Genomic DNA, 22,213 nt, shown 5'->3' with positions numbered 1-22,213 from the left:
CGGCAATATCGGCCTCCTGTAACAAAATCGGCTGAAACCGGCCCTAGTAAACAGCTCGCCCCCGGCTGCCCCAACCGAGGGGGCCAGCCGAGCAGTTTGCCAGGGCCAGTTACGGGTCCCAGTCCAGCCCTGCACAAAGGGTTTCTGGAGTCCCCCAAGTCATCATGGACACCATGCTCCAATTACAGGGCTTTATTTACTAACTGAAATGATTTTGGGAATCGTTGTGTTGTCTCGCTTTATCCGGTTACATTGGATTGTAAATTGAGGTACAAGACTGGAGCATTGTATCTGTATGGATACACCTCATAACTATAACTCAACACATACCTAAAATAAAAATTGTTGGGTTACTGCAGAGTCAGAACGTTTTGTAACATTAATAGATAAGGACCATTTTTGATATGGGGTTTAATGCCCGAATTGACTCCTGTGTTTGTCACACAACAGAAATTGGGCACATGGAGAGACCGTAATCTGTCAGGGGTCACACAATTTGATCATGTGTGGGTGATCTGGGATTCAAACCCAGATTGTATAGTTACAGAGTTCTTCCTTGAGCCTTACTACTGAGCGTTTTTTACTTACTGCATTTTCCACAACCATTCAAAAGAAAACCCAGTTCTCAAGGCACATCTCAATTCCATCTTGATTAAAGTGATCATTGAAATCATTTGAAGGGCGAAAGCAATATTTCTTTTACCCCATTAGTTGATGGGAGTGTGAGAAGTTAGCCTGGCATATGATGTCCACTAGTTCTAGTGGGCACCTTGCACCAGTCTAATCGATCGTTATTGATGGTGGTTGTAAAGTCAACCTTATAGAAAGCTATCCTAGTTGTAGCATGAACCAGCAGTCATCAGGCTAAGACTTCAGTAGGCGAGTTAAGCAAGTTGTTTTACCAATTCCAATCCCTTGAATACCAAATGAAAGGACACAAGGTATATATCAAATATATATGTATTTAATCTAAACACAACCCCTCTGCACTCTTTATGAGGTCAGAGGTAAAAATACAATAAAAGTCACACAATTAATATACAATAAGTTGCACAGTATACTTTATGCCCTAGGGGCCTCACAAACCATATACTAAAATAGTGGTATAAGAACCACGAGAGAATTAGAAAGCAGGCCTGGGACCTGTGGGATTGCTGGGGCTACTCTAATCAACCAAAGGTTAGGAAGTAGGAGGCCCACGGGAGACGCGTGCAGTGTCTAAGCACAGGCGCGGGTTACCATTGACTTTCTATGGGAAACGTAGAAGTTACAAATATACAATTTAAGGACACTTCCGGATGGACTAGGATGGAACCCTTTTAAACTAGGACACTTCGAGAGTCAAGACGCAGGGGACCACCGGAGTACTCCTGTTACCTCACCCAGGGAAGCCGGGTGCATAGGTGTCTTTTCGTGTTGGGTTTCGTTGTCGTTTTCTATGGAGAGCTGCAAAGAAGTGCTGCAGGCGACCAGAGGAAAAGTGTCCGGGTGGATCCAAGGGTGGATCAAAGATCTGAAGAACCTGAAAGCAGAAGGGACAGAGTCTGGGTCACTAGCCAATGACCCGGAAGGAACCAGGAAGGAACCAGGCGATGTCGGGTGATTTCAGGTGAAGAAGTCGAACTTGTCTCTTCCACCACGAGGTCCAGGAGGCATCGACGATGACCAGGCGCTGGATTCAAGCTGCCCTACGACGGCTCTAGTGGACTGCGGTGTCGGTATCCGGATTGGACCCAACAAGCCGTGGCAACCGCAACCCACGCAGGATGTCCAGATTGGCTCTGTTGCAGACCAGCAAGGTCTGTGGCGCTTCTCCTTTGCAGGGAAGCTGGAGCAACCAGGAAAGCATGTTTGTTGTAAAGAAAGGTCTTCAGGAGGCTCACTAGCCAACGGGCAAGGAACCGGGAAGACGTGTCGAGCTCAAATGCAAAAGCGGGGCCCACAGAACTCTCGCGGAGTGTGGGGGCCTGGGCTTCGGTGCAAATGGTGCTCGGGGCTGGGGCTTCAAGCACCCCAAAGCACAACTTCGAGATACCTCGTTTAAGGAGCGCAGCTTGCAAAATGCACGATGTGCAGGAGTTCCGGTCCCACATCTCTCGTGTCCGCCACGTATCTCAGCTTTGCTGTGGGTTGGGGTCAGAGATGTCTGGAAGTCCGTGTCCTGTGTCGCAGATTCTTCGGGATCCGGCGGGAGTTTCGAAAATGCAGACCGGCAAAGTTGCTGTTGGTGCCTGTTTGAACAGGGTGGTCACTCCTTGACCACAAGGGAGAGGTCTTCCATCTTCCAGTCGAAATGGAATGTCGAAGGTCCAGGATTCTGTATCAAAGTTTTGTCCAGCGTAATCTAAAGTCCTAGGGACACAGCTGTAAAGGTCCCTCCTATGGTTGGACCTGGGCAGGGGGTGGTTACACCCCCTTTCCTTTGTCCAGTTTAGCGCCAGACTGGGGCTGAGTGCCCCAGCAACTGGTTTGAACCGGGCTATGCATGGAGCACCTTGTGTGCCCCAGGCAGTGTCTGGAAATCATTCACTGAATGCAGCCCTCCCTGCCCCAATACACTACAAGCCTGTCTGGGGAGGTGCTGGCACCTCACTAGACAGGAAACCTATTGTCCAAGCCTCCCCTGCCGGAGGTTCATCCAGCAACAGGAGGTCAGACTTGTGTCTGTGGCAGCAGCATCCATTTTGTGATGCTGAGGCTCTGTTTAACTTTAACCGGGTTTAACAGTAACTACTTGTCTTCTCCTTCTAGAAGGGTGGAATGCTAACCCTGCCGCCAGGACTGGTGGAGGGTGGGGGGGGGGGGGGGAGTAGTATTCCAAAGTGTTTGACACCTTATACGACATGTTGTGATAAAGCCAAACCAAAGTTGGCATTAACCGCAAAGATTATAATGCACTTGAGAGTATATGGTATGGCTATATCATAGAACAGCTATAAGGAGATGGTTCCGAAAGCTACAGAGGGGCTCAGCTCATGCTAGGGCATACTCTCACATACAACCAAGCACTCTGCCTCCAGGATTGTTAAGGCCTACCATAGGAGTGACTTATAGGTGTATATGTGTCTATATGTATATATAGGTATGCTTTATCTAAGTAAGGGGTGATTACACCACCTTACCCAGGCTGTGTGAACAGACCTGTGGTGTCAGTTTGGAAGGCAAACCAGGGGTGGCACAATACATGCTGCAGCCCCTGGTAGGCCTAAGGTGCACCTATGCCCTGGGTACCTATGGTACACTATACATGGGCTCACAAGGGTGACCCAGTAACCAATCTGGTATGTACCTAAAGTACATGGTATCAATCTAGAGAGAGAACAGCTGGGCTGTGGTTCGAATTGTCAGGCCCACAGCCACACTAAAGTTGAAAAACCAGAGAATAACAGCAAAAAGTGGGGGTAACCATAGGAAGCAGACCCTACTCTCCTACAGGGAGGTGTTTGCATATTTGCCTATATGCAGATATGCATCACTAAATAGTTTCTAGCATTCAGCAGAATCGTAAATGCAAATATTTCACTCTCATGCTGTGGTAAGTGTCTGGTTATCATCAGAAAGTGATACTTCCAAAACTCACACAATGTAAACCTCAAGATTACACTCTCAACCTTCAAACATAGCTGAGAAGTCAGCATAAAAGATGTGCAGATTTTGAGTGTACAGCCCCTGCTTGTGTTCTGCATAGAGCACCGTTGTACTTTTACATCTCCACGGGTCCACGTTGGCGCCCTGCCTCTTCCCAATTACCTCAGTGTGAAGCCATCTCACGTCCCCCATCGTTTCCTGCTCTCGAACACTCCTACACCTTAGGAGGCAAGCCAAGGTGGAGAGTGAGCCTATGGGGGTGCGGTAAGCAGAGAGAAGGTCAGTTTACCTACTCCTCCATAGCTGATGTATTGATAATCGCCAGCCCACACGCTCTCCCCTCCGCCGACTACATCCTCCTGGGGGACCTCAACTTCCACCTGGAGAACAACAACGACCGCAACACCACCACCCTGCTCGACAACCTCGACAACCTCGGACTCAAGCAACTGGTGACCACCCCCACCCACCTCGCCGGACACACACTCGACGCCGTCTTCTCTTCCAGCAAAGACGTCACCTTCAGCCACGCAACAGGACTCCACTGGACGGACCACAGCTGCGTCCACTTCACCTTCAGAAGAACGACGATCCACCACCTCCAGCAACAGGTTGCTCGAAGAAGCTGGAACAAGATCACAGCCGACCAGCTCACCGCCTCCCTGAGCCAGCACCCTCCCGCCAACTCAGCGAACCCCAGCCAGGCCGCCGACAACCTCACGAAGTGGATCAGCAACTGCGCGGACGAACTCGCCCCTCTGAGGACCCCGCCCAGCAGATCCTGCAGCAGAAAAACACCATGGTTCACCGACGAACTCAAGTGCTCCAAGAAAAACTGTCGAGCCCTCGAGAAAGCCTGGAGAAGGGAACCAACGACGGACAACATGGCCACCCTCAAACTCGCCACCCGGAAACACCACCAACTGATCCGCGCCACCAAGAAAAACGCATACAAGGACCGGCTGGACAACAACGCACACAACTGCAAGGAACTCTTCAACATCGTGAAAGAGCTCTCCAACCCCAACGCCGGAAACAACGACATCACCCCGTCGCAAGACCTCTGCAACTCCCTCGCGTCCTACTTCCACAACAAAATCACGGACATACACAACAGCTTCAACAACCAACCAACGCAAGCCACAACCGCAACGACTCCACCATCCACCACCCTCCGCACCTGGACCCCGATCAGCACCGAAGACACCATCCGCACCATGAACTCCATCCATTCCGGATCTCCGACTGACCCCTGCCCTCACCACGTCTTCAACAAGGCCGACGCTGTCCTCGCACCCCACCTGCGGGACATCATCAACACCTCCTTCGACTCCGCCACCTTCCCTGAGAGCTGGAAGCACGCCGAAATCAGCGCTCTCCTCAAGAAACCCACATCAGACCCCACCGACCTCAAGAACTACCGTCCCATCTCGCTCCTCCCGTTCCCGGCCAAAGTCATCGAGAAGACCGTCAACAAACAGCTGGCCGCCTTCCTCGAGACGAATGGATCCCTCGACCCCTCACAGTCCGGCTTCCGAGCGAACCACAGCACGGAGACCGCCCTCATCGCCGCCACCGACGACCTTCGAACTCTGATGGACAACGGAGAAACAGCGGCCCTCATCCTCCTGGACCTCTCCGCGGCTTTCGACACTGTCTGCCACCGCACCCTAGTACAGCGCCTCAGCAACATCGGAGTCCAGGAGAAGGCACTGGAATGGATCACCTCCTTCCTCGGCGGAAGAACACAAAGAGTCCGCCTACCACCGTACAAGTCAGAGGCCACCAAAGTCATCTGCGGCGTACCCCAAGGATCCTCGCTGAGCCCAACCCTCTTCAACGTCTACATGAGCCCCCTCGCGGCCATCGCACGCCAACACAACCTGAACATCATCTCCTACGCCGACGACACCCAGCTGATCCTCTCCCTGACCAACGACCCCGCCACCGCCAGAGCCAACCTGCACGAAGGGATGAGAGACGTAGCCGAATGGATGACGACCAGCCGCCTGAAACTGAACTCAGACAAGACGGAGGTCCTCATCCTGGGCTCCACGCCCTCCGCCTGGGACGACTCCTGGTGGCCCCCCGCCCTGGGCACCGCACCCAAACCGACGGACCACGCACGCAACCTGGGCTTCATCCTGGACTCCTCCCTCTCCATGACCAGACAAGTCAACGCCGTCTCCTCGTCATGCTTCAACATCCTGCGCATGCTACGTAAGATCTTCCGGTGGATCCCCACCGAGACGAGGAAGACGGTCACCCAAGCCCTCGTCACCAGCCGACTGGACTACGGCAACGCCCTCTACGCCGGAACCACGGCCAAACTCCAGAAGAGACTCCAGCGGATCCAGAACGCCTCGGCGAGACTCATCCTCGACATCCCCCGACGCAGCCACATCACCGGACACCTGAGAGATCTGCACTGGCTCCCGGTCAACAAGAGAATCACCTTCCGGCTCCTCACCCACGCGCACAAAGCCCTACACGACCAAGGCCCGAGCTACCTCAACAACCGGATCAGCTTCTACACTCCCAAGCGCCTCCTCAGATCAACCAACCACGCCCTCGCCGCCGTCCCCCGCATCCGAAGAGCGACAACAGGAGGAAGATCCTTCTCCTACCTGGCAGCCAAGACCTGGAACTCACTTCCGACCAATCTGCGCCTGACCCAAGACCACCTCTCCTTCAGGAAGAAGCTCAAGACCTGGCTGTTCGAGCAGTAGCGGCACCCCCCCCCCCTCCCAGCGCCTTGAGACCCTACGGGTGAGTAGCGCGCTCTACAAATGACTTGATTGATTGATTGATTGATTGATAATGCAGGGGCAGACATGATGCAGCTGGTGTACAGTATTGCAGAAGGTAGATGTGGCTTGCAAATAAATATATGTATATATATCTACTAGCAGCCCGCCCCAGCGTTGCCTGGGGCAGAAAGGGGCTGGGGGCAGTATACCCGCTCCCGCCCCGACCCCCTCCCGCACTGACTCCCTCCCGCCCCGACTCACTCGCGCCCGCCCCGACTCACTCGCGCTCCGACATTTTTATTTACTGCTGCCTCCTTCTTGCCTCCCCCTGCATCACACAGTCTCACTTTCCCTTTCCTTACCTGTGCCGCCGCTCCTCACTGCACAGCCGCTCGTCACTGCACCGCCCTCCTCCTTCGTCGTCATCACGCACGTCGCGTCGCGGCCAGCGCTAGGTCCCGGCCGGTGCTACTTTCAGGGGACTACTTTGTTTACAAACTTAATTTTTTTAATTTACTTTTAAAAAAAAATTTATATAGCCTATGTCCATCTACACACCCTGACATTTTCATAGAGTAATCGGGTGTGTAGATTGCCGCTGTGGTTCCTGAGTTTACCTGTCCAAAAGGTGCAAGTTCTCTCTTTATAATAGTAGTATAGATAGATATCTATCTCTGCAGATATATCTATAGATATCTATATGTCTATATAGATATCTATAGAGATATAGATATATCAAATGCTACACTGGAGACCACGTTTGGCCTGGGGTTGTTTCAGGCAGAGGAATGACTCACGTTTGGCCTTCTTTGGTCCTTCTTTGTCACCTTTTGACTTTGCCCACAAAATCAGAACAGGAGCTGCTGATGTGCAGATCTTTGGTTGTGTCGTAGTCTGTGATGTGCAAAGCTGTGGATATGTTGTGCGGCTTGGACGCGCTGTTTTAAGTTTTGATGTCTGTGCAGATCGGGCCAGACCTTACTGACTTGATCTGCAGTGTGGCCTGGCCTCATGTACGAATCTTATTTGCACAGGCCAAAACTGGAAGCAGGGTGATCTAGCCCATTCGTAAACCAAAGCTCTGCACATCAGTGAAGCATATCTTGGCTCAACAATACAGTCAAAGACCTTACACACTGAAAAGTTAATTATGTCTAATTAAGAGACTAATCAAAGAGCTCTTAGAGGGAAAGTCATACACGTGAGCGTATAATCTTAACATGATCTTAAAAGGGCCAGTACCATAACAAGGATACTCTGTATCTTCTAAGCACGGCTTGTGTGTGTGCGTGGGTGACGTGGGTAGTGGGCTGGGAAGGAGACACCTAATATTGTGTTTAGCTCCACCCATCTCTTAATCTGTTAGCGTGTAAGACCCAGCGTCTGTATTTGTGCTGCACATAATCATGTGTATTACTTGATGCCAAATTGGAATGCCTTCACTCAAGAATTTATACACATTATCAAACCGATTACAAAGATGAATTCAATTTAATGCTGTTTGCAGAGTCTCCATTTTGAATAATGAATGTAACTGTGAACCTTTTTAAATATATTTATTGTGTCAATTAAATATAGTAAATGCTAAACTTCATACTTTTGTTTTTTTCCTTCAGTTTTTGTATTACAAATGCATTGATTAAAGCTAGCACCTAATCCACTCTCTTCACACAGTCCTCCGGGCATTCATTTTCTGTTCCGTAGCACTGGCCAAATTGTCCTTGTACAAAGCATTGGTTGATCATTAGTTGCTTGTGAATTTTGACCAATTGTTTCCACCAGATGAGGCCCACTTGGGTGAGAATGGCTAGGTTTTGGGGAGTGCTGACTGTTCCTGAGTAGGGTCTGTGTTGAGCTGGAAGGAGATGGGGTAATATAATTTGCCTCAGCCTTGGTATCCTTTCTAGTACAGGGTTTTCCATCGAGGTGCTCAGGAGGTTCTGGTAGCTCTCCAGTTTGCTGTGGGTGGCTCCCCTGTCTGCTACCCAATCTAGAAATTAAAAACATTTGTTTTGTTGACCTGGGAATTTTTCCGAAATTGAAAAGAATGTTTTTGAAATTAAAATGTGTGTATTTTCAGAACTAATGAGCTGTTTTGTGGATTTAGAATATATTTAAGGCTAATAGTTAAATGGTAATTCATGCTGCATGGGGGAATCTTATTACTAATGTTCTGCGCTGTGTGGCAGGCACATTTGTGTATATGACTGCTATTCAAAGTAGAAGCCATCAGAATTAAACATGATAAAGCTTTTTGTCGTGCCATTATTGCAGATGAACTTGCCTGATGCTCTGAGATGTGAAGTGTTTGCGTAATTGTGTAAAGAGATAAGTTGTGTAAGTATCCTGGGATGATTTTCGATGGCCATCAGTAGCTCTTACCCTAGAATAGGTTGGTGATCTAATTTACATATAATCGAATTAAAAACTTGCTGCAAGCAATGGCTTGAATTCCTGTTGCAGGTCGAGCAGCTGTCATATCTGCCATAACCACATCTGGTTTGGGGGTGGGTAGTGCGGATAGGAGGGCAGGGTGCTCTCTGTATTGCAAATTGGGAGTCACTGGTACATATGTTGTGTTTGAGCCATGTGCTACCAGGCACCACTGGCTGAAAGGTGTGGATAAATTAGACCTCCATTGTGGGTGGGAGATAGAAGATTGGAAAATGGGGAGGCAAAGATTCCAAGTGGTTTCTTCTGGGATTTCTGACAAAGCTTCCTTCCTAGGCATGCAGTTTTTTGTGGTTTCCTGGGGTAATGGGGAACATCTACTAACTTCAAAGTGGATACTCCATGTTCCCCTTATTTGCCCAGTATTCTAGGTGGTAAGTCTGCAGTGCTAACTCCATTAACTCCACTTGTTGCACTGGGCAAGCAGGCATGGCCTAAATCCTGGGCGGTGGGTAAAGGGTGTTACCACGTGCAGTATATTACAGTGTAAGGCTGCCAGTCCAGATTTATTCATTACATCAATTTATCCTTATTGGTTTTTTTCTCTTTGGTCCATTAACCCCCAAGTATGTTTTCACCTGGTAGTCTGCGAATCCGACAGACTAACAAGGTGTCAGCTCTATAAGAGCGTCCGTGAAGAGTTCTAACCACCCTTTGCTGGAGGAGCACTGGACGTGTTTCTCTTTTCGTGGCCAGTGAGTAAAGGTACTTTGCCTCTTTAAGTGGTGACTCCCCATTCGGTGACCGTATATAAAGTCAGAGGTACAACCTTGGTATGCTACCCATAGAAGTGAACAGTATCTGCCTAATGTACAATTGCTGCAGCTAGTAGATTGGTGAAAGCTGCAATATTCCATTTCACTACTGCAGGGTCAATCTGCCCGCATGCCCCCCTCCCCCTCCGAGTGGCGTGGCTTCCAGCGAGATCTCCTTAAAATATTTGAGGAAGAGGGGGCTTCTTTGTTTCTGACTTCAGATCTGAAAGATGAAACTCTGTGCAGTACGTCAGTGAATGGGTGGTTACCTTCTCAACCTCTCCCCCACCCCTCCAGATCTCCATCTGTCTGTTTTTTATGATTTTAGTTTATAGACCTGTTTGACTTTTTGGCTCAAGCTTCAATAAACTATTGTACTAGACTTAACGTGTAATACTGGATACCTTTAGCCAATTGACTGTGAAAAGTAGTGATTTTCCAAAACCTCAACCAAGAAGCCTTTACAGAGTCTTTGGCCTGATTCTTTTAGTGGTCAGAAAGCCTGCCCATGTAGAAGCCTAATGACTTTGGACTAACATTTACAAGCAACAGTGTTGAGCGCCTGTAGAGAACATACATTCTCACCTTTAATCATGCTATGTGCTCTTTGCAATCAGCAGAACCTGGACAAAAAGCTTGGCAGACACTCTTTATACATCAGTAAAGGTCACTTTCGTCTTTTAAAAATATGTATTTTTATGCATGTAATTTGATAGAGCATTTGTTAATATGGCTATCAATGCATATGTCGACAAAAATGAACTATCGTCCTTATTAATAAAATCACCTGTTCTGAACTTCACATCTACCTCGACACTTAAATACATGGGCAGGCAGGCCCTGCAACCCAGGCCCTAGATTACTGATTGATGGGTCACAAGTGGGAGGCTGCATAGCTGGCAGGCATGCACCTAGCAGTAAACTCTTGATCAATTCCACAGATCGGTGCAGCGACATTACGGTGGTCAGGGGACATTGCCCCAATAAAGCACATGTGGCTGGTGGGGGTGTGCGCTCCTAAAAACATCCTAAAGTCTGATGCCACCCGAGTTAGGAACACATAGCCAATCAGGGCCTAGTACACACAGTGATCATGTGCTCCCCAAGACTCGCTTGTAGTAACAACTGACCATTCATTTATGACCTTAAAGGCAGCAACCGACATTCCTCGCCATATATTGTACGTCAGAAACCTTTTATTGCTCTTGTAATATTGTAGATAAAGAAACCTCAAGATAAATTGAGACATTCCTCAAACCTAGTGAATGTAACTGTTCTCCCGGCCGAACTGTTTAAATAAATAAACTGTTCCTGTTTTGCCAAACTCCCCTTGATTTCTGGTTTTTAAGGAAATCCTATTCGAGCAACACATTTGTAATGATCGTATCACTGGTGGAAACCAAAGGTGTCTAGCCAAATAATTTTCTTAGGTAGGACAACTAACCGCTTTTGCATAGCATAACATTTTATAATAAAAGATTAAGGCTGCTGTCGACTGACTGTATAGGGTAAATGTTACTGTTCAGAACAGTCTCTCTGAGACACTTCTGCTCTCGATCTCTGCAAAACCCAGAGGCGAAAATCACGTCTCTTGTTCCCTAATAGGTAAACTTTGTGTGGGGCAGTACAATAATAGAAAGATACAAAGTGATAGTCTTGCATAAATGTCGCGCTGATTTTTTGGTGAATTGACATCCTTGATGTTTTGTTTGAAACACGTGTGAAAGGACTAGACGTTTTGGCTGATTGCAAGTTGAGACTAGAAACAGGAGGGCTTCCCATACACTTGTTTGGAAATTTGGTAATTTGTTGATTGTAAAAATGCCTGCCCAGCAGGAACACCGGTCTGGGCTGCTCATCTGGATTGTGGTCATTATAATAGTCATCATGATGCACCTTCACTCAAGCTCCGCTATCTGTCACATTGCCAGCACTATGGTCTCATGGAGGTTGGGGACAGCGGGCTCCCCATGGGGGTGGGGGGGCTGGGTGCTTCCAGTCTACATGATCCTCAGACCAAACTTCTTTTGCAGCATTGCCCTGTTTCGAGAGATGTGGTCAGCGTCTAGCCCCAACACACAAGATCTTCTCCTCTATTCCCCAGAGGCCTTAAACGTATTGGCTGGAGGGGACCAGGGCTTGCATAGTCGAGGGTAACTAGGCAAGAGTCCATCTTCTAATCAGCAAGAAGCTTCATTCAGATTTTAGGCAACCTGCAACTCCAAAATGTAGCATATTTACTGTCACTTTTCATACCAAGCGGGGGTATGGAGTTAACAGAAAGAAAGCCCATACAAACCAAAAGGAAGAGAAGTAGAACAAATTCTTAATTTGCTCATGGCCTTTCCAAATAGTCTATCTGGGAGGTACTGTCATGGCCCTAGACTGCCACTTGAGCAGGGAAACCATTATACTTCACTGAGGCATTCCTCAAACTGGGATTTCACTCATTTGTGCTTACACACATTAGGAGATAAAGGAAACAATCCTTTTAGGAAAAACTATGTGAATGTTAAATTAAATGGAGGGTAAAAAAGTGGCTTTGTCCGTCAAGGAGAATAGAGCTTTCCTGGAAAGCACTTAAAGTTGTCTCTGGGGTTAGAGACTCCCAGGCAAAGCGATTCCTTTCAGGATAAACATGAAAAGAAAGAGCGTAACAGCTGTAAGAAAACAACTCCATCCTTAAATCACAACCAGCATTAAAGGGCAATGTTAATTATTACAATGTGAATCCATCAATAGGAGTGATATGCATCCTTTCTGATCCAGCATTTCAGTGCTACAGTTGGAACACCTTTACATTGCAAATTATGTACGTGTTGATTTTGTAGTCTCTTGACTCAATGTGCTTCTGTTTCTCTCTTCTCTGCTCTTTTCTTTCTTGCAGATCTATCAAGTGCAGAAGGTAGGCTTGAGCTTCTGGCATGCAGTCCCAGTTTCCTTTCCTCCTCATCCACAGTCCTTCTCCACATCAATTCTTCCGGCTGCTCACAGATGTGCTGAGGCAGTAGGACAGCTGATTAGTTCCAAATAGGAAGGGTCTAAATAATGACTTTGTTATGCTTAGCACTCCATTTGTAGTGCTACCGCGAACTTATTCCCGGGTATGTCCCACTTATAGTGTCATGCATTGTTCAGATGCCCAGATTTTCTCAACTCCGTTCAGGAAAGAGTAGGATGCAGAGACTGGGTGCATTGTTGGCTAATTCTGGCTTCCCAGTTACTTCTTGACCCTTACTCAATTGCAAAACTCCCAACCAGGCCAATGGAAGGATTTTTGCTGCTTAGGTGACAACATATTTTGCCATCCACCCGACCATTCTCATTCTACACCAAATTGTATGCCCTGTTGCTTCACTTCTACCAAATACTCCTTTGTCCAATCCCACATTTGCCCCAAATTAGTCTTATTACTGGCTCCAAACAGACTTTACAGGGTGGAGTAGATTGTTGTCACACAAGTAGGGTAGTACAGAATCATGGAACTGGTAGTGTCACAGCGAGCAAGACAGAAGTGGGATCTGTAGAGCAGACTCAAGACTGATAACATAATACAGCAAAACCAAAGAGGATGATGGACGGAGTGTTGAACATTGCAAGCACTCACTCCCAGTCAACTGATCTGGGTTTTATCCATCATCATTCTTTAGCTCACTCCGCCACCCCAGTTCAGACAAAGCCATATGCAAATCAGTCTGACCCTGTGCCTCATGGGAACCGTCCAGCCCGGACTGCCAAGCCATGTCTTCCCTGGACCGGAAACAAGCATCCTGGGACCGGTTTCTAGCTAATTAGCCCTCATCAGCCAGGCTAGCTTGATTCCAGTGGCAAAGTGAGCAAGGGACCCACGTCTGGGCATACCCTGCCAACTTAGGGCGAACAAAGCAAGACCAAAGGGGATGATGGAAGGAGTGTTGAACATTGCAAGCACTCACTCCCAGTCAACTGATCTGGGTTTTATCCATCATCATTCTTTAGCTCACTCCGCCACCCCAGTTCAGACATAGCCATATGCAAATCAGTCTGACCCTGTGCCTCATGTGAACCGTCCTTAAACTTAGGGCCAACAAAGCAAAACCACTGGATTCAAGCTAGCCTGGCTGATTACGGCTGATTAGCCAGAAACCGGTCCCAGGATGCTTGTTTCCGGTCCAGGGAAGATATGGCTTGGCAGTTCAGTCTGGACTGTTCCCATGAGGCACAGGGTCAGACTGATTTGCATATGGCCTTTCCGAACTGGGGTGGTGGAGTGAGCTAAAGAATGATGATGGATTAAACTCAGATCAGTTGACTGGGGTGAGTGTTTGATTTGCTCCAACGCTCCGTCCATCATCCCCTTTTGGTATTGATTTGTTCGCCCTAAGTTGGCAGGGTATACCCAGACGTCGGTCCCTTGCTCACTTTGCCACTGGATTCAAGCTAGCCTGGCTGATGATGGCTGATTAGCCAGACACCAGTCCCAGGATGCTTGTTTCTGGTCCAGGGAAGACATGGCTTGGCAGTTCGGGCTGGACTGATCTCATGAGGCACAGGGTCAGACTGATTTGCATATGGCCATGTCTGAACTGGGGTGGTGGAGTGAGCTAAAGAATGATGATGGATTCAACCCAGATCAGTTGACTGGGGGTGAGTGTTTGATTTTCTCCAACGTTCCGTCCATCATCCCTTTTGGTATCGCCCTGATAACATAATACACCTTATGTGGAAGGAGGTGTTGCATGGGCTCAGTTGACTTAAGTAACTCAAAACCCATATATCCTTTTCCCAATCCTTTTCTCATCCTCTTTCTCACGTCACCCCTGTGCCTAAATGCCGTGAAGGGAGACTATCACCTCACACTCCTTCCCCACTTTAAATCCAGGGATCCCTTCGCACCAGTGCGTTAGATGGGATGAAAAAAGTGTCAGGACCTTAAAACAGGTGTGGCGTGAGCCTCCCTAAGAATTATTTACAAGACACATGACCTATGTAATAATGCATGTGAAGTAGCATCCTTTATTCACAAATGTATACATGGAGTCTCGCTCAACAAAGCATAATCAAAATGACCAGGATATGTTATTTATCAATTTATATAGCACTTTATCTAGGGTCAAAAGCAGTAAAAGAAAAACTTGACAGTCATTGTGAAGTAAGTGGGGATTAATTCTTAAAATCTTTTGCTTTAGAATAGTCTCCTTGCACCAGACTGAATCTGGGGGTCTGGTGTGACTCCATCTTTGAGGTATTCTGCCCCACAAGTGATGGAGTGGGGTAGGTATAGACCTCACCCCTGCACGCTGATGTCCATTTCTTTATTTCCACTCCTTCAGATACAGATCCTGAGTGCAGCTCTTTATTTTCTTCGTCATTGATTTATTTTTGCCTAGATTTCTATTTAAAAAAAATTAAAACAAGAGTGTAAAGTTCCTTCGGAGACTGCATGATTTATACCATGCAGGGACTGTCACAAACAAATGCATGTGACAGACCGCGACGAGGTATACTGTTGGTGTTGGGGCTGAAGACACACCTCCAAGTTGCATGAGGAATGCTCCCTCATGATCCAGAAGGTGATGCAGGACCATGAAGTGAAGCTGAAAGTCACTGAACGCCAAAAGAAACCTTGTAAGTCCTGCTCAAAGTAGCGAGCATAGTCTTGCTCTCACTACAGAGGCAGTTCCCATTACAGGTCCTCATCACGGTCAAAGTCATTGGGTAGGTCGGTACTAAGACGAAGGGTAAGACAAGAAGGCTAAGTGGGACCCGTCCCCATCTTGCTGCTCTTGCTCTCCAGAGAATTTGCATTGTCGTCAATGTGCAACCCGTTCTTGCCCCCTGATCCACCAAAGAGCTGATTCCTCTGATGGTCCCGAATCAACCTCAAATTTCATGGGTCATTTGTGATGTTGATACAGATCAAGCCTTCATGGAGGCCATAATGCACATCTTTGGCACTCTGCTGGTTCTGTCTGGCATGTCTTTGGGCCCCAAGGATCAACAAGGGCCTCCAGTTGAGTTACTGCTGGTGGATCCATCCTCTGCATCAACTTACACACTGGTGCCAAAATCTGCGCTGGTCCCATCGACATCAACTCCAGTATCTGTGCCAGAGGAAGGTCCTTTGGTGGTGGTGGCCTGACATTGCCTGTATGTCAGCCCTTTATAGAATTGGCAAAAGGACGGGTCTGCTGAGGGAACTGCAGTATAGGGTCTAAAAGATCCTACTAACATATTAAATTGCATACTGGATTTCCTGAAAGGTCTGTGCCAGGGAGGCCCAAAGGTCTTCAGGGACTGCTGTCAGGATCTCACTGACCATGTCCCACAGACCATGTGTATATCAGCCCAGCAAACAAGTGTCACTGACTGGCTAGGGTGGCTAATGGGAATATTTGTTTCCCAAATGACTTGATCCTTTTCGACTCTGTTCAGGGGTATTAATGGGTAGGAGTTGGGATTCACCTTGCGGTTTGAGGCTTGAACCACACTACCAGGCACATCAACGTAGATACTAGATGCATCCTCAGTCGAGCCAGAGAAGAGTTGGGCTCGGAATCACACACCCAAATCTTGCCTGAATGGACCAGGAGAGTGGAGGTACATGAAAATTTAAGGCATGAGCATCTGTCCCGCTGATCAGGCTTTCTCTTTGGGGGCACTTTTTATTGCAGCGGCAGGGCTCTGTACCAAGTGTTGCGCAATCTTCATCTCCGTACGTGGACAGTGGACTGCCTTTGATGTACCAGCTGAGGTCATGGATGTTCTCCTTGTTGCTTGGCTCCCTTCTACAGAACACGTTTGTACAGGATGCTGAGACAAGTATGTGGCCGACTGTGGAGCTTGTGACAGGATCTTGTAAACTTTCTGACGTTTTATTGTTTGTTCTGTTTTTGGCCCAGCAAGGACTTGTAGTGGGCATCATTAAAGGTGATTTGTCGGCCCTTTCGACTTTTTTGCATTTCCCAGACCAGATGTCATTGTTCAAATCACATGCTGTGATGAGGTTTTTTTAAAGGGGTTGGATCATAATTCTTACCCCAAAACCCTTGCTGATGCTCCGTGGAATCGGTTTTATCCTGATTTTCCTTATTTATTCTCCATTCGAGCTGATTCACACCTGTCTGTTGTGTCTCCTTATGCTAAAACTGTTTTCCTCACTGTGGTTACTTCAGACCGACACATGAGTGAGCACCAGGCCCTCTCGCGCCATCCACCTTCTTTCCTGACAAACCGGTGGTGCAGACAATGAGTGCTGATCTGCCAAGTAGTAACCCCTTTTTGCTTTGGGCAGTTCATCACACTTTCAATGTTCTTTGCTATGCCTCACTACTCGAAAGAGGAGAAGAGACTCCATTGATTGAACCGCAAAACGTCTTTGAGCTTTTAAATAAATCGCATCAAAGACCTTTGGGTGGGTTATCAGCTCTTTGTGGGGTTCTCTGGGGCAAAAATGGAATTGCGGCCCAGAAAAGAATTTAGTCCAGGTGAACAGTTTTTGTGTTACGATTTGCTACGAATCCGCCAAGAAGCAGCCCCCAAAAGGGTTGAGGGCTCTTTCCACCAGGGTAAAGAATGCGGTCACAGTTTGGGCTCTATATATGACTCTGCTCTGTCACTTCTGGAGTGGAAAGAAGTTGACACTGAGCCACACAATGTCACTTAGAGGCGCGCAGGAGCACTGTTGTGAAAAGCTTCTGGATCCAGACTGATGTCTGGGGATTATGCTAAAGGTGAGGTATCTACAGTTAAATATAGTATCCACCTGAAAGAGTGTTACCACAGGTAATAACATGTTCTTTAGGCCCTGGAGAATCAATGCTAAACAACAGTAGTCACCTGTCTCTTACTGCCTGTGTCACGAAAGACACTTTTGGTGATATTGCGTTGCACCACTAGCATGTGACAGGCAGGAAAGTATTTTTTTCCTTCAGCTGGTGAGTGACAGGAAAAGAGGGTCCTAAAGAGCCCTGGCTCTATGTTCATTTTTTTGCTCACTTACAGCGCCGCTTCTCTTCCTGGAGAACCACGCAGCAGTATGTTTTTTGTGCAGCATAGAGGAACAGCATGATGCAAGTATTTTAGGTGCTGCAAAGGAGGAAACCTTGGTACTGCGCATAACCATCAATCTTGTCACATGTACTGCTGCTGAGAGCGCTGTAGTTCCCTGTGTAGTACACCGGGAACTACAGCGCTCTCAGAATATTCCCAGTAACCATGGAAATACCCTCCATTCCACTCCTCATTGTAGAACTACTAGCAATGGAGCCAGGAACTAGTTTTTGCAGATCCATAGCGTGCACTAGCCTCACTAAAACCATCCTCAGTTCCTCCCTACTCTGTAGACGGGCTGATTATAGTTGCAGGTCCAAACCTAGCTATTTCAGTGGCTTTGGGTGAGTTTCTCTACACTTTTGGCTAAGTGGGCCTGAATCCTCTAGTCTTTGCACATTGCTGCTGCTCCCTCTACCAGTCTTTCTCGTGGAGGCCGAGTGAGCAGGCCAATGTGTCAACAACACACTAACCTGTGTGGCCTGATCACCTGACTGACCCAAGGGAAGCTGGCCTGTAGTGCCAGTGCCACACGCAGGCCACCAATTGCTCTGAGGTAAAGCCTCCAAGCTCAACTTTCTGATTGGTTGCTAACCAACCACTTCATGTAGCCCTGGGAAGGTGCGTGGTCTTCATACATTGTCGTTATGGGCAGTTGCAGGTCTAGGTGGCACAAACATGCGTCTTTTGTGTTAGGTGTGGGATTATGTTACCCATCCCAGCCCAGGCCCCCAGTCTGGAGGCATTTGGAAACAATGCAGTGCTAAAAGGCTTTATCGCATGACGTGGCATCCAGGCATCACAGTGTACACAGATCAAGGAGCTTTTTAGCTTTCCGATCGAAGTTCCAAAAAACAATGCCAACTGGCACTCCTTCTCACCCATCCCTGAACATGAAATCTATAGCACCATGCTAGCGATCAACCCTGCCAATCATTTCTTCGATCTCCTACCCCCATCTGTATTCAAATTGATAAAAACCTCTATTCTACCACTATGAGCAAAAATTGTTAACGCCTCTGAGGCAAGGTTCCATACCTGACTGCCTTAAAATAGGGCAGGTCACACCTATACTAAAGAAAGCCAACTCCCTCTCCACAGTCCTCAACAACTATCGCCCTCTGTCCAGCATCACCAGTCTGGCGAAATTATTGGAAAAATGTGTACATTCATCTTTGCAACCACATCGAGAACTTCAACCTCCTAAATAAACACCAATCCGGCTTCCATCAAGGTCACAGTACTGAATCAGTACTCACCCACATAATGGATGACATTTTAAAAATGTTAGATCATAACGAATCATGCCTATTAAAACTTCTTGACCTATCTTCCACTTTCAACGCGGTTCAACATGACAATCTACCATCCCTACTTGAACGAAGGATGGGCCTAACCGGTCCAGTGTTGCAATGGTTCACCTCCTTCCTAAGCAACAGCACCCAAAGAATCAAGATGAAGCAATCATTCTCTCAACCTTCCATGGTCACACAAGAAGTTCCACAGGGATCAGCACTATCACCAATCCTTTTTAATCTACTCATGGAACCCCTTGCTAATGCGCTGAATTCTGCAAACATTCTATATCACCTATATGCGGACGACACTCACCTATGTATGAAAATCTCCTCTCCAGATGACTTCCTCTCCCTCAACGCCATTCTTCATAATAACCAAAGTTGGCTCAATGGCAACCACCTCATGCTCTATATCAAGAAAACTTGAGTTCCTCCTCATCTCCCCTCCCAATCACACACCCAAGATAGACTTATGGCTGAAGCATCTAACTTCCTTTAATTGTACCCCACACATCATTGACTCCGTAAAATCCCTGGGAGTCACCCTGGACACACATTTAAATATGCAGGCACAAATCTACAAAGCCACCAAGGGAGCCAATTTTCAGCTGAGTATCTTAAGGAAACTTAAACCCTTGCTCCCACAGACTGATCTAAAAATGGCGGTTCAAGCTCTAGTACTACCAAGACTGGACTGTGGAAGCACCACTCAATGCGGTCTTCCAAAATACAAGCTAGCATCGATCAGGGCATCGCTTAACGCTGCGGCCAGGCTGGTCTCCGGAATAAAAAGAAATAACCACATCACCCCGGCCCTGACGGCTTTGAACTGGCTAACCTACGAGTCGAGAATAGAACTAAAGATCCCCTGCATGACACACAAAGCCCTACATAACAACACACCCAGCTATTTAGCACAGAAGCTAGAGTGGTCGGGAGGTTGCAGACATTTGCGAAGCGCGAGCTCACTACTACTAAAACCTCAATCCTTCCACAAAAAAAAGAACTGGGTGCAGAGCTTTCTCCGGTATCGCACCGAAGATTTGGAACTATCTTCCCCCAGACTTACGCAGAATCTCCTCTTTTACCGCCTTCAAAAAAAGGAAACGAAAATGTTTCTAATGAACAAATTAACATCCTAAACTCTCTGATGCCTATTTGCCACCGACTATATCCAAACACCAATGTCTACCTCTTCTGTATTATATGCGATTTCCGATTGTATGTAGAATATGTGTATAATTATATACTGTAAAGCGCTCTGATACCTCCGTGGGTCATGTTCGTGCTATATAAAACTTTATAAAAAATAGGGTACGTATCTTGATAGTCTAATAACTATTTCAGACAACTTCTCGTGAGATGCTGCTTTTTTGTTATGATTCTATTGCTAACAGGTTAGGTATGTCTCCCCCACAGCCTCTAAGGGCACATTTGTTCAACTATAAACACTCCAACATGGTGCTTCCTGGGCTAAAGACAAAGCCCACACTCCGTATCCTGCTCTTAATACAAGCTGCCACTCCCTCCTAGCCCTTAACATTCTGAAAAGCCTAGTGGATGAGCCTAAAGAATGTGTCACATCAGACAAGGCAAAAGTAAACAAAAGGCTCAAAATTAAAAAACGTTTCCTTTGGAGGCCAGGTACCGTTTGTGGTCTGTAAGGCGAGTGCCTTTGTTTGAATTGTGCTAGAGCGAACCATGCTTCCAGTCTTAGAATTGTAATCCTGCTATCTGGACCTGTTAACATTCACACTTTTAGGGTTGGGCTCAGCCCTACACACATACACCTTTTCCTCCGCTTTATTTCTCGGCCTATTCTTTCTTAATCAGTTTCTATTTCCTGTATTCATTCTGCCTTTATCACCTTTCCACTTTTGTAATCTTTCTTTGTCACTTTTATCTTCATCACTTTAATCTGTTTCAACTGCCATTTAGTTTGCTAATATCTATCTTCCTAACACTTACTCTCTATTGTTCTTTTGCACCTTCTGTCACTACTGCCGAACTTCTTTGGCGCCTCGAGCTTTCTGACACTTGTTTCTTATTTCTTCCTCTACACTTCTCTAGCCTCTTTTACTTGTACATCTCTGGGTTTTCTTGTCTCGCTGTAGACACTTAGTCCCCATTATTTTCAAGTGCTTCGGTGCTGACTCCTTCGTAGTACGGGGGTTGTGGGGGGTCCCTGTTAATGTCCGGTTTGGTCTGTGCAATTCAGCTCTAGGAATCATGGATTTCTGCCCAGGACTGCTGGGTGAGCCCCTGAGCTTTGCTGCCTGGTTACCAGGAATCTGTTGTCAAAGCATATGATGGAGAAATCACGTTTCAATCCCTCACTTCTCCCTTCTCTTAAAGAGAATGTGGAATACATATTTTGGAAAACACATTTTGAAGCTGCAAGTTAAATCCCAACCCTCTTTAGCAAACACGCTTTTTGATCTTGTGTAAACCATTAGTGCACGAATGTGTCTGTTTTCACTTTTTCGATGAGAATGCATTATTTCAGGTATGTTCGTGTGTGCATGTTTTGCTATTTGCATTAGTGCATGTAGACTTAGATAGGTGTTTGTCACTTGCATGCTGTACACCTCCTTCGCAGTATCTGTAAACCCTGGCTTTAGTAAAACCTCATACCTAATTCTGGCCAGTATTGCACGATTACCATGAAGCACCAACTGTTCTTGATGGGCTTCTGATTCATGGAAAGTGAGTGAAGGCCGGTTTTAGTGTTTTTGAGGTTTCAGCGATATGTTTTACTTTCTTTGATCCAGCCACTGTTCTTCCATATTTTGTGTTCTAGTAGTGGTGCATGTGTAATCTGGTGGCATGAGGTCTTGTGAAAGGCAGCAACAACCCCTTCCAGGTCTGTTCTCTTCTGCCCCTTGAGTATGTCACTTTTTTGCACCGAGTGCATGTCTTGCTGTGTACGTTTGGCCATCCCAGCCTGGTCACATTCGTTGATGCTCTACAAGCAAGTGCGAGAGTCCTGTGGCTTTGCACCTCACCTTTCTACTACTTCTTCATGTTTACTTTTTCTCACATTTACTTTCCTTTTCTCTCTCTCCAGAAATATTATGGTCTGGATACGAAGTGGGGCGACATCGAACAGTGGATGGTAGGCCTAATCGTCCTCACGGCCTTTAAGTGGTGTTTGTTTTATATTTCTATATTTTTTCTGGCCAGTTTGCAGAAGTAGCTCAGATGTTATCTTCATTTCTCAAAAACATGGTTTAGCAATTTCTGCATTTAGTTGCACATATTTTCCTTCCGTAGTTTGATGTTCTCCATGCACTGTTAGTCTAGAAGATAATTGTAGTTTGTTGTGAACATTTATTTGTTT

At 46.9% G+C, this 22,213-nt stretch overlaps 1 protein-coding gene across 22 annotated transcripts in view; it reads left to right on the top strand.

Moving 5' to 3' along the window:
• The window catches only part of LRRFIP1 (LRR binding FLII interacting protein 1), a 542,422-nt gene that overhangs the window by 300,579 nt on the left and 219,630 nt on the right, over positions 1-22,213 (top strand). For 16 of the 22 annotated variants that reach the window (XM_078681355.1, XM_078681354.1, XM_078681347.1 and 13 more), the window contains exons 3-4: positions 12,432-12,449; positions 21,941-21,988. The exons of the other annotated variants lie outside the window; for them this stretch is intronic. In XM_078681355.1, the coding sequence (XP_078537481.1) occupies positions 12,432-12,449; positions 21,941-21,988 (66 nt within the window). The remainder of the gene's footprint in view (positions 1-12,431; positions 12,450-21,940; positions 21,989-22,213) is intronic. 22 annotated transcript variants of the gene reach the window in all.

This window comes from Lissotriton helveticus, chromosome 3_1 (genome assembly GCF_964261635.1).
Source record: "Lissotriton helveticus chromosome 3_1, aLisHel1.1, whole genome shotgun sequence".
In the NCBI taxonomy this organism is placed as follows: domain Eukaryota; kingdom Metazoa; phylum Chordata; class Amphibia; order Caudata; family Salamandridae; genus Lissotriton; species Lissotriton helveticus.
Note: the sequence above shows the minus strand (reverse complement) of the source record. Positions and strands in the feature narration are given on the sequence as shown.